Source organism: Canis lupus, chromosome 32, assembly GCF_048164855.1.
Source record: "Canis lupus baileyi chromosome 32, mCanLup2.hap1, whole genome shotgun sequence".
In the NCBI taxonomy this organism is placed as follows: Eukaryota; Metazoa; Chordata; class Mammalia; order Carnivora; family Canidae; genus Canis; species Canis lupus.
The window spans coordinates 39,330,580-39,342,848 of NC_132869.1; the positions used below are offsets into that span (position 1 = coordinate 39,330,580).

The 12,269-nt window shown below is 40.4% G+C and overlaps 1 protein-coding gene across 6 annotated transcripts; it reads left to right on the forward strand.

The window, feature by feature from the left end:
• Positions 1–6,418: 6,418 nt before the first annotated feature.
• LOC140623243 (transmembrane protein 202-like) lies at positions 6,419–11,978 on the forward strand. Of its 6 annotated transcripts, XR_012022916.1 has the most exons (6): positions 6,419–6,576; positions 6,897–7,149; positions 7,548–7,642; positions 7,769–7,915; positions 8,495–8,626; positions 9,740–11,978. XR_012022916.1 is itself a non-coding variant. In XM_072809517.1 (5 exons), the coding sequence occupies exons 1-5, from the start codon at positions 6,463–6,465 to the stop codon at positions 10,267–10,269; spliced, it is 1,176 nt and encodes a 391-aa protein (XP_072665618.1). In that variant the 5' UTR covers positions 6,420–6,462; the 3' UTR covers positions 10,270–11,978. The 6 variants fall into 6 exon arrangements, 3 of the variants coding, with proteins under 3 accessions (XP_072665618.1, XP_072665620.1, XP_072665619.1); XM_072809517.1 differs by lacking the exon at positions 7,548–7,642 and having other exon boundaries at positions 6,420–6,576; XR_012022917.1 differs by lacking the exon at positions 6,897–7,149 and having other exon boundaries at positions 6,479–6,576; positions 7,546–7,642.
• Positions 11,979–12,269: the final 291 nt, after the last annotated feature.

The window sequence follows — 12,269 nt, forward strand, 5'->3', positions numbered from 1 at the left end:
CTAGCCCTTTATCTGATAAGACATTTGCAAATATTTTCTCATTCTGTCAGTTGTCTTTTGGTTTTGTTGACTGTTTCCTTTGCTGTACAAAAGCTTTTTATCTTGATGAAGTCCCAATAGTTCATTTTTGTCTTCATTTCCCTTGTCTTTGGAGGCATGTCTAGCAAGAAGTCCCTGAAGCCAAGATCAAATAGGTTGCTGCCTGTGTTCTCTAGATTTTGATGAATTCCAGTCTCACATTTAGGTCTTTCATCCATTTTGAGTCTATTTTTGTGTATGGTGAAAGGAAATGATCGAGTTTCATTCTTCGGCATGTGGCTGTCCAATTTTCCCAGCACCATTTATTGAAGAGATTGTCTTTTTTCCAGTGGATATTCTTTTCTCCTTTGTTGGAGATTAGCTGACCATAGATTTGAGGGTCCATATCTGGGTTCTCTATTCTCTTCCATTGATCTATGTGTCTGTTTTTGTGCTACTATCATACTATCAACCAGCTTTGTAGTATAGCTCAAAGTCCAGAATTGTGATGCTTCTAGCTTCAGTTTTCGTTTTCAACATTCCTCTGGCTATTCGGAGTCTTTTCTGGTTCCATATAGATTTTATGGTTATTTGTTCCAGCTCTGTAAAAAATGTCAATGGTATTTTGATAGAGATTGAATGTGTAGATTGCTTTGGGTAGCATAGACATTTTAACAATACTTGTTCTTCCAATCCATGAGCATAGAACGTTTTTCCATTTTTTTGTGTCTTCCTCGATTTCTTTCATAAGTGTCCTGTAATTTTCAGAATACAGATTCTTTACCTCTTTTGGTTAAGCCTATTCCTAGGTATCCTATGGTTTTTGGTGCCCTCGTAAATGGGATCGATTCCTTAATTTCTCTTTCCTCTCATTGTTAGTGTGTAGAAATGCAACTGTCTCTATGCATTGATTTCAAATCCTGCCACTTTGCTGAAGTCCTGTACAAGGTGTAGCAACTTTTGGGTGAAGTCTTTTGGGTTCTCCACGTAAAATATCATGTCATCTGCAAAGATGAGAGTTTGACTTCTTCTTTGCCAATTTGGATGCCTTTTATTTCTTTTTTGTTGTCTGCTAAGATTGGACTTCTGTGTTTCACAATAATGGTGATAGTGGACATCTCTGCAGTGTTCCTGACCTTAGGGGAAAAGTTGTTAGTTTTTCTCCACTGACAATTGTATTCACTGTGGGCTTTTACGGATGGCTTTCATGATATTGAGGTATGTTTCCTCTATCCCTACATTGTGGAGAGTTTTAATCAAAAAAGGATGCTGTATTTTGTCAAGTGTTTTTTCTGCATCAATTGAGATCATATGGTTCTTGTCCTTTCTGTTATTGATGACAGATCACACTGATTGACTTGCGGATGCTGAACCACTCTGTTAGCCTAAGAATAAATCCCATTTGGTTATGGCGAATAATCCTTTTAATGCACTGTTGGATCCATTGGCTAGTATCTTGGTGAGGATTTTAGCATCCATGTTCATCAGGGATTCTCCTTTTTGGTAGAGTCTTTGTCTGGTTTTGGGATCAAGGTAATGCTAGCCTCATGGAAAGAGTTTGGAAGTTTTCCTTCCATTTCTATTTTTTGGAACAGTTTAAGAAGAATAGGTATTAATTCTTTATTTTTTTATTTTTATTTTTTATTTTTTGGTATTAATTCTTTAAATGTTTGGTAGAATTCCTCTTGGAAGCCATCTGGCCCTGGACTCTTATTTGTTGGGATTTTTTTTAATTACTGCTTCAATTTCCTTGCTGGTTATGGGTCTATTCAGGTTTTCTATTCTTGTTTCAGTTTTGGAGTTTATCAATTTCTAGCAATGCATCCATTTCTTCCAGAGTGCCTAATTTGTTGGCATATAGTTGCTCATATGTTCTTATAATTATATGTATTTCTTTTATGTTGGTTGTGATTCATGATTTTATTCATTTGGGTCTTTTCTTTTCTTTTTGATAGTCTGGCTAGGGGTTTATCAATCATCTAAGCAGAAGATCAACAAGGAAACAAGGACTTTGAATGACACACTGGACCAGATGGACTTAGCAAATATATTCAGAGCATTTTGTCTTAAAGCAACAGAATACAAATTCTTCTCGAGTGCACATGGAAGTCTCCAGAATAGATCACATCTGGGTCACAAATCAGGCCTCAACCAGTACCAAAAGATTGGGATCATTCCCTGAATATTTTCAGACTACAATGTTTTGAAACTTGAACTCAATCACAAGAGGAAATTTGGAAGGAACTCAAATATTTGGAGGTTAAAGAATATTCTACTAAAGAAAGAATGGGTCAACTGGGATATTAAAGAATTTAAAAAATTCATGGAAGCAAATGAAAATGAAGACACAATAGTTCAGAACCTTTGGGATGCAGCAAAGGCGGTCTTAAGAGGGAAGTATATAGTAATACAGGCCTTTCTCAAGAAACAAAAAAAGTTTCAAATACACAAGCTAACCTTACACCTAAAGGAGGTGGAAAAGAACAAGTATAGCCAGATCTAGCAGAAGAGAAATAATAAAGATTAGAGCAGAAATTGGTGAAATAGAAACCAAAAGAACAGTAGAACAGATCAACAGAACTAGGAGCTGCTTCTTTGAAAAAAAATTTTTTTTTAAATTTTTTTTATGATAGGCACACAGTGAGAGAGAGAGAGGCAGAGACACAGGCAGAGGGAGAAGCAGGCTCCATGCACCGGGAGCCTGACGTGGGATTCGATCCCGGATCTCCAGGATCGCGCCCTGGGCCAAAGGCAGGCGCTAAACCACTGCGCCACCCAGGGATCCCTTCTTTGAAAAAATTAATAAGATCAGTAAACCCCTTGCCATTCATTGAATTCTTTGTTTTCTTTTATCAGAATTTTGTATTTTTCCTAATATAGATCTCGTACATATTTTGTTAGCTTCAAAACAAAGTATTTCATTTTGGAGGAAATGATATTATCCTTTTAACTTCGAATTCTACTTATTCATTACTGGTCTATGGGGAAATGATTGACTTTTTGAAAAAGTAATCTCTACACTCAGCATGGGGCTCGAATTCACAACCCCAAGATAAAGAGTTGCATGCTCTACTAACTGAGCTAGCCAGGCACCCCAGAAAATGACTGACTTTTGTATATTAACTTTATATCCTGCAACCTTGTTATAATCACTTCTTGTTTCCAGAATTTTTACTGTTGTCAATTCATTTGGACTTTCTACACAATCATGTAATTTGTAAACAATGACAGCTTTATTTCTTCTTTCCCAGCTTTCTTTTTTAAAGATTTTATTTATTCATGAGAGACACACAGAGATAAAAGTAGAGACATAGGCAGAAGAGAAGCAGGCTCCCTCTGGGGAGCCGGATGCAGGGCTTGATCCTGAGACCTCGTGATCACAACCTCAGGCAGAGGCAGACACTTAACTGCTGAGCCACCCAGGCATCCCTCCTTCCCAACTTTTATACCCAAATGTTTCTTGTCTTGTCTTGTCTTGTCTTGTCTTTATTGCACTCCAGTATGATGTTGAAAATGAGTGGTGAGAGGGGACATTCTCTTCTCGTTCCTAATCTTAGTAGAAAAGTTTCTGTGAAATTCACAAGTGCTACTTAGTTCCCCCTCCTTAAGTGGGACAGAATGGCAGAGTGGGCTGGAGTTGGGTGTTTCCATTCCCCACCCCCCATGAAAGGTTAGAGCAAGCTGGAGCTGAGTATTTCCTTTTCCCAGATTGGTTAAGCTCTGTTAAAACTCCAATAGATTAGGTGTTGGTAAGATAGTTTCTCTTCAGTGAAGGCCTTCCCTTCTCTTCAGGGAAGAATAGAACATGGGATGCCTGGGTGGCTCAGTGGTTGAGCATCTGGCTTCGGCTCAGGGTGTGGTCCTGGAGTTGTGGGATCAATTCCCATATCGGGTTCCCTATGGGGTGCCTGCTTCTCCCTCTACCTATGTCTCTGCCTCTCTCTCTGTATCTCTCCTGGATAAACAAATAAAATCTTTAGAAGGAGGAGGAGGAAGAGGAAGAGGAGGAAATGTTTTGACATGTTGCAAAATGGTTCCCTTTAAAAAAAAAAATGGTTCCCTTTCTCCTCCTTTGCCAGAAGTGTAAGAGGACTTTTTCCTTAATATTTACTGTGAAAACCTGGTCAAGCTGCTGGGGGTAAAATTCACTAAAGTGTATGGACCTCCCTAAGATTGGATACCTTAAGAGTTTGTAATCTCTTAGACTTATCCACACTGAACCTCCAGCAATTCATCAATTACAATTCAGATTTACCTATCCTTGTTCTGGTTCCTGCAGGGATTTGTGCTCTGTTAAGCTGTGATTCTCTGTATTTATCTTTCCATCTCTCCAATTTTGAGAGCCACATTTTGCCTTGCAATTTCATTTCCCTGATGAACCTAAGAAGAGTTGTTAATTTTTCAGTTTGTTTAGCTTTCTACTTTTTGTTATAATGGAGTGATCACCTCCAAGCCCCTTGCATGCTAAACTAGAAACTAAAAGTCCACTCTTTCTTTTTTTAAAATCTTTTAAAATTTTCACTCAATCAATAAGCATTTCCTGAATCATTATTATGTTACAAGCACTGTGCTAGGTATCAAGTATATACAACTGAATAGGATAAGTCCTTGCTGCTGAAGTTCACAGACCAAAAGGAAATAGATGACAATTATAATACTATGTATAAAGGTTATGAAAGAAGTAAGCACAGAGTGCTGCAGGAGCACAAAATCGGGACTGAGAGCTGAATTGAGAGAAGGCTTCCCCAAAAGGTTAGATTGAAATGAATCTTGACTAATGTTAAGCCAGACAAAAATAAAATGGGAAATGTGACAGATACTATGTGCAAGGTAGGTACCTTTGCACCATGTGCAAAGGAACAACCAAGGTGGGTTTTCTTACAACTGCAAGAAAGATAACGTTGTTGAGAGCACAAGGGAACGTGGAGGGAGAGAATGAGCCTAAATGTCACTAGACTTTCTACTTCATGAAAATAAGGACCATGTTCAGCAGGAAACAGATGGCTTGCTCAAACAAGTTAATCTGGGAGAGTTAAGAGACTATTTATATAAAGTCCTCTTTGAACTGAAAAGGATTTGGGGAAACCATCAGTGAAGAGTTATTACCATTCCTAAGCCTCATCACTTAAGTAGAAGGAGCAGTTAACAGAACAAAAAAAGGTGGCTTTATGGAGAAGGCTGCCTGTGAGGAACTCTACTTTAGGTAAAAGAACGCAGACAAACCTCAGTAATCTGGCAAGGAAAGAACCAATGAATAAACACACAGATCTCTGGACACCCAAACTTCTGCCCATGCCTGCCATTAGTTGAATCTAATCAGAAACTGGATGGCAAGGGAACCCATTGATGTAGTCCATATCAGTCAGCCTGTTTGAACAAGGATGTAGAGGGGGATCCAAAGGGACGTGTGAAAGATACCCAACACATCGCTGCACCCTCATACCTACTACCACACCTGGCACAGAGGAGGTGATTGAATGAAATTGGATAGCAAGCAGAAACGTGATCTTCCTGGGTTTAATCAATTCATGCTAACAAGTTAGGATCTTACCTCATAGCAGCGGGGTGCCATCAGAGCATTTTAAGGATAGGAAAGACACATCAGATGTGCATTTAAAAAAAAGATTTTATTTATTTATTCATGAGAGACACACACACACACACAGAGAGGCAGAGACACAGGCAGAGGGAGAAGGAGGCTCCATGCAGGAAGCCTGACGTGGGACTCCATCCTGGGTCTCCAGGATCACGCCCTGGGCTGAAGGCGGCGCTAAACCGCTGGGCCACCTGCACTGCCCCCAGATGTGCATTTTAGAGGCAATTTTGTCGAGAATAAAATGAAGTCTTGTAGCAGAGGTACGAGGTAAAAAGCTGTTATAGCAACCTAGAACAGAGATGACAACAAGATGTTCTAAGAAAGAAGAAACAGAAACACAAGATGGGCTTGAGAACATTAAAGAGTTGGTATTGGGAGATCCCTGGGTGGCTCAGCAGTTTAGCGCCTGCCTTTGGCCCAGGGTGTGATCCTGGAGTCCCAGGATTGAGTCCCGCATCCGGCTTCCTGCATGGAGCCTGCTTCTTCCTCTGCCTGTGTCTCTGCCTCTCTCTCCATGTCTATCATGAATAAATAAATAAAATCTTTTTAAAAAAAGAGTTGGTATTGTCAGGACATGTTGGATTAACTGGCAAGAGATAAGGGCACAAGAAGGAGGGTAGGATGAAGAGAAAAGATGCCTGCATTTCTCAATGACCTCTTGAGTGTGATGTGTCTGTGAGACACCTGGGTTTGGCGGGCAGTTTGCCATAGGTGTCTGGAGCTCGACAAGCACCTGGATAGGAGAAAGGGATTGGACCAGATTGAGCAAATGAGACAGAGACACTGTACACTTCCTGTTAGTTCTGTTTCCTACGGTGGGGGAGGGGTAGGAAGGTGTGTTAGGTTCTATGGCAGTTGAGAAAAGCAGTGAGCCAGAAACTGGGTTGGAAAGAAGGGAAAGAAATGCCATGGCCTTCCACAGTATTTACAATTCTGGCATCCTGGGTTACCCAACATACAGGGTGAGGAAGCCTTTTGTAGGCTAGGTAGTGGTGGGGTCCTTTGGCAGGAAGTAGCTCGTCTATGGCATGGGGAAATTACAAGGTAGGAGAGGCAAAGATCACTCCATCTTTTTTAATTTAACTGGGGACAGGTTAAAAAGGGATATATTTTAAGGGTTGTGGGAGACTCTAGAGCCAGAGGAGAAAAAGAATCTGAAGCATGGAGGGAGGAGGAGTTCCCACCCAGTAGAGGACCCAGGGGTTGTCTTTTCTGTGAGTGGAGATGGAGATGCCTGAGATGACATTCCTTTCATGATGTCCTCCTCCCTTCCCTATCACAGCCAATTCTCCCCTACCGTATGCACCACTTCTCTTCTCTGTCACCATACCAGCTAGAGCTTCTGGAGAAGACTCGAAACTACATTCGCATGTTCTGTGCTGGCCTCTTGGGCTTCATCTTTGTCCTGCTGATCTGCTTGTCCCCTTTGCGTTGGGTGAAGTTCATTGTAATAAAAGACAAGAAGAGGTTCTTTGCAGGGCTCTGGACCGTGTGTCACCATGATCTCTGCTGGAGCCATGTGCCAAGGGCACCCTGTGAGTGCCTTCCAATCCAAGACCCCCTCCTTTGGTAGATTTGCCCAGATCCTCCACAGCTCACCTCTCTCCCTTTCTCCTTCCCACAATTGTGCCCCTTCTTTCCTCCCCTTTTCACAAGCATGTGAGGATAACTCCTCTGAACAGAGGAGATTTACCCAGGTTTGCCTTGACTAGACTTCCCCAGTGACTTAAAAGCCACAAATCCTTAATTATTGAAAGCTAATGTCTAGTAACCTTTGCTTTTTCTTACCTTTGCCCTCAGAACCTCCTAGGAAAAAGAAATATTAGTCATCTGCACCTGAATATGAAAGTTACCTCATAATATACCTCTCAAGGCTATAGTTATAATTTCAACTTTTCACTCATTGTGGAAAAAATTTCTTTCCTTGTTAGAGGAATTCCACATGTCAATGAGGAGATGGAAAGAGGGTCTTTACTGGTGCCTGTGAAGCCACCCACTTGGCGGCTCCTTATTCTGACTCCATTACATGTAAGACATGCCCTAATACTGTCCCCCTTTGTCCCTCAATCCCTTCCCTAGACCCGGTCTACCCTTATTTAAGGGCAGGTCACCTAAGCTTCAGCCAAATTTCTCCTTTTCTGCTTTTCCTGGCAGATTACCTCCAATTCTCCAGGGCCTTCTCTCTCATCTCTGCCCTCATCATCCTCATTATTATTATATGGCTCAGCATCTCTCTCACCAAAGGGCCAGGACACAAAAACTACATAGATCTGGGCATGTCCATCTTCTCTTTCATCTCAGGTACATGATGATGTTGGAAAAGTTTGTCCCTGGAGTTCTTGTATTTCTTCTCTTTCTGTGCCGTTTTCACTTATTTTACTAAGTTGTCCCTGCCTCACGTGAATACTGCTGTCACAGGACGGTGTCTCCTCCCAAAAGGAAGAAAGCTTTTGATAAGCTTTTACTCCTTATGTGGCTCTGCCTCTTAAGGAGGGGACCTTGAAGAGATTATGCTTAGCCCAATGGAAACATCTCTAGGAGTTGTTATCTGATGGACTAGTAGAGGAGATATCATAGGCTGGAGGCCCTCTGGCACCCCCAAAATTACTGTGTAGCTAGCTAGCTACCTGTTCTATTGGTCTTTTCTATAGGCTCCCCTCTGAAAATCTTATTCCAGTCAAAGCAGAAGCCTTTTGCTCTCCCATCTTAGTTGATTGCCATTGGGGTATTCCCATGACCACTGGCGTGTAATAGGCCTCCATGACATCATTGAGATGGTTTGGGCGATAAGGAAGTGCAAAGAGAGGGAAGAAGGTGGAACGGGAGGGATGTCAGAAGGAGGGTTATAATGAGTAGTGATAGCGTACATTCTGATCCCAGGTACCTGCCTATTCCTCTGCCTCATTTTGTTCCTGATGCAAGTGAAATTGTACAGTAAGAACATCTTGGAGCCCCATTTCCTGTTAGTCTACCACCTCAATTGGTGGGGCAGTGTCTTCTACATGATAGCTGGTGAGTTAATGCTCCTGTAAACAATGAAGGCACAGAAAAGGCATTTCTACATGGTTGGTCCCAACGCTCTCTCTTTTGCTTTCTTTTTGTTTAACATATTAGAATATCATAATTTGGAAGGGCTCTACAAGAGTTATTTCCATGTCAATGAACAATTCTTAAGAGCAAGTCCTTCTAATTGATCTAAAACATCTTTTTTTTTTTTAAATTTTATTTATTCATGAGAGACACAGAGGGAGGGGTGCAGAGACACGAGCAGAGGGAGAAGCAGGCTCCATGCAGGGAGCCCCATGTGGGACTCCATCTGGGGTCTCCAGGATCACGCCCTGGGCAGAAGGCGGCACTAAACTTCTGAGCCACCCAGGCTGCCCTAAAACATCTTTTTTATGATACCTGTTCCTACATAGATTGGAGCAAGATTCAGGAAGTAGAGCAAGAAGGCGAAGACATTAACTGAGCTATTCCTTTCAGAACAGTTCTTAAATTCCCCTCTCCTTTAATCATATCAATAGTCTCTCCATCTTTATGGATCTCTAAAATAAAGCTTCAACATGCGACATATGTTCCTCTGTCATATTACCAATATAAAGCAGAGTGGTAACACAGGATTTTGGCCTTTATAACACTTCTCCTTTCATTCTTCTAAGTCATACAATTATTTTTATTCACTAATTAACAGTGGTCTCCAATTCATTGCATCACACACCCTGTTAGTAAAACACTTCTCAGCAAGCATTCCCAAAAAGACATATGTTTATTTATAAAATATGTATACATATTGTCATTAATATATTCATTACATTTAAAATATACTCAAAAATAGAACTGAAAATAAGATTTGCTAAAAATATCAGAAAAAAATCCCTACTATTTTCTTCCTGTGCCCCAATGAATTGGCTTACATACCCCTTGGGAAACACTGTACTGCAGAAAAGCTGGGATCAATGCTTTGAATCCCAGGTTCCTAAAGATAATGAACAGGGTATTCAGAAATGTATTGTATATCAAATTCTATTATAATTAGGTTCAGTGCATCAGGGGTGTTTAATGTCTTAAGATTTTATCTATTACTAATCCACAATGCTGACCCTGATCTTTTCTTTTTTTCTCTAGGGTTCCTCTCTGGACTCAATCACATAAGTTCTCGGGTTACCCCTCCTGATCAAAATCTCCTTGTGATCCCTTTAACAAGAACAAGGATAGGAAATATAGGCTCAGTACAACTGGGGCTAACTGAAACAAATGAAGGTGTTTCTACATGGATGAATCAGGAACCAAAAAGGCAGTCAGGTTCAGTGGTACAACCAAGGGTCCATATAACAGGGACTCAAGCAGAGGTAGGGACTCAGACAGAGCCAGTGACTCAGACGTCAGTAACCCAAAAAGTGCTACAAACTCAGACTGAACCAGAGGTCCAGGCTGAGTCAACGACCCAGATGGAGCCAGAGATAGGAAATGAATCAGTAATAAGAGATGGTTTAACAACTCCAAGGTTCAATACTGAGATAGAATCAATTGATACAGTAGAGCTAAGGCTGGAGGCGGAGATAATTGGGAGTGTGACTGGTGATAAGTTAAGCAATAGCCTCGAGGTTAATGAAAACAGAATGACTGAAGTCAGGGATTATGAAGACAAAGAGTGAGCCGAGAAAAATGGGGATGACAAGACAAAAAAATTAATCTTAGATATAAGGTAGTCAGAGCAGAGATATTAGAAAAAAAAAAAAAAAGCCTAGCAGAAAGGTTTCCCTTTGGGCCTAAAGATGTTTTGTTGGGTCTGTAAGAAGTATGGTAGGAGTATCAGAAGTAATTCTGAGGTAGTAGTAGAATGACTCTGTGGAACCCCCCTGGGTCACACCTCCTTCCCTGAGCAAGTTGATATTATGGGTGAACCATACAAGTCACTTGTATGGTTTACGGCAAAGGCATCAATAATTTAAGGATCATAAGGAAAGCAATGCAAAGCTCATTAAAGGAAGTTTCCATGTTAGTGTTGTGTGCTGTGACTGGGAGAGGCTGGCAAGAGATGACATGCCCAGGCCACCAAGACTTTTCTTGATTTCCATGACCCCACCATGGAACTTCTCAGCAGGTTTGAAAGAGCTTCCAGTTTGGAAATTCAAACTCTCATTTTTGTTCCTTAGTTCCCTAACTCATTAGGCTGACTTTTGGCAAACATTTACCTTTTGGGGGCCCAACATCCCTCATTGACCAAGTAGGCTCTGAGATTTCCTCTAGTGCTTTCTATGGCCACAAATGATAAACAATGGAGAAATTGCTCCTGTTGGCTCAGATAACACTAGATTATTTTAGCAGGTAACTTAGTGTAGTCAGAGGAACCAAATTCAGTTATCTACCTTCAAGCTACTTTTGGCAACTCAATTTTTATTTAGACATCTCATTTTAAAATGTAGGTGAATTCACTGTTCTCAACTCTTAAGAAGAGGTGGAAAGGAAGGGGGAAAAAATCAAAGCAAAAGGACCCAGACAGTGTACCATAGAGACTGAGGGAATTTCATTGAGTCCTTAAATAGTTTCACAGAAGGGACTGTGGTCTTTGAAACCAGAAGCTAGTTTTTTTTTATTAGAAATATTAGTAATTCACCATGAGAAGCCATTCTTAACTCCTTAAACAGTTGAGTACTGTACTACCGCTGGCTGCCTGTGCCTCTAGCTAGTTAATCAAATTTTATGACCCTTAATGTTGTCATCTTTAAAAGTAATTTCAATAAATGATATCATCTCCATCCCACATATTTGACTTTCTGGAACATTAGATAAGGAACCAGGAGAGAGAAGAAGATGGACAGGGTAGAAAGCATTAAAAAATATTTCTCCCAGCAAATATGAATTAATAGATGTTGCCTCAAAGTACAAATTCTCTGGGGATAGTTAAGATTTTGGTCATACCTTTAATATGTATTATTTATGTCAATCAGATAATTACATAACCAAATACAACTAAGCAGATACTTTGACAGGTGAGAGAGGAGAAAGAAGAGTCTTTGCAAAGTGAAAGTCTACGACGGTAAGGAGAATCTTGAGAGCTTTTGTTTAGGACAAAGGCGGTGATTACTGGGGAGGGCAGGGGGAGGCATACTAAAAGAGTAAGAAGTTGATAAGACAAACTAACTTTGCCTCTATTAAAATTTTGTCTAAAACCATGAAAGTATCCAAAGACTGGCTGCTTTGGAAACCTGTATCCTCCATTTTCTTGTATTTATATTCATATTCCCATCATCCATTCATCACAAACTTGTGAAAGATTTATTGAACATTAACAAGTAGTTCACTTTTAGAGGGGGATAGAGACAATAAGAATAAAGGGTAAAAAAAAAATAGGTTTCAGGAATTCTAATGGCACACAAAAGACACAGCCCAGTTTAGTCTAGGGGCTTAATGGAAGGCTACCTGAATTGGTAAAACATGAATGAGCTCAGTCTTAGAAAAATGGTAATAAAGGATTTCATCTAGGAGAAGAATCACTGAACAAGTCTTCAGTGTAAAGCTGACTTTCCCAAAGGTTCTGGAAACAGAGTAACATTACAGCAACACAACAACTTAAAATTGTAGTTCAGTAAACTTGTCCTTAAAAGGTAAAAAGCAAAAACAAAATTTACTCAGCAATTTTTGCTCCTTGGAC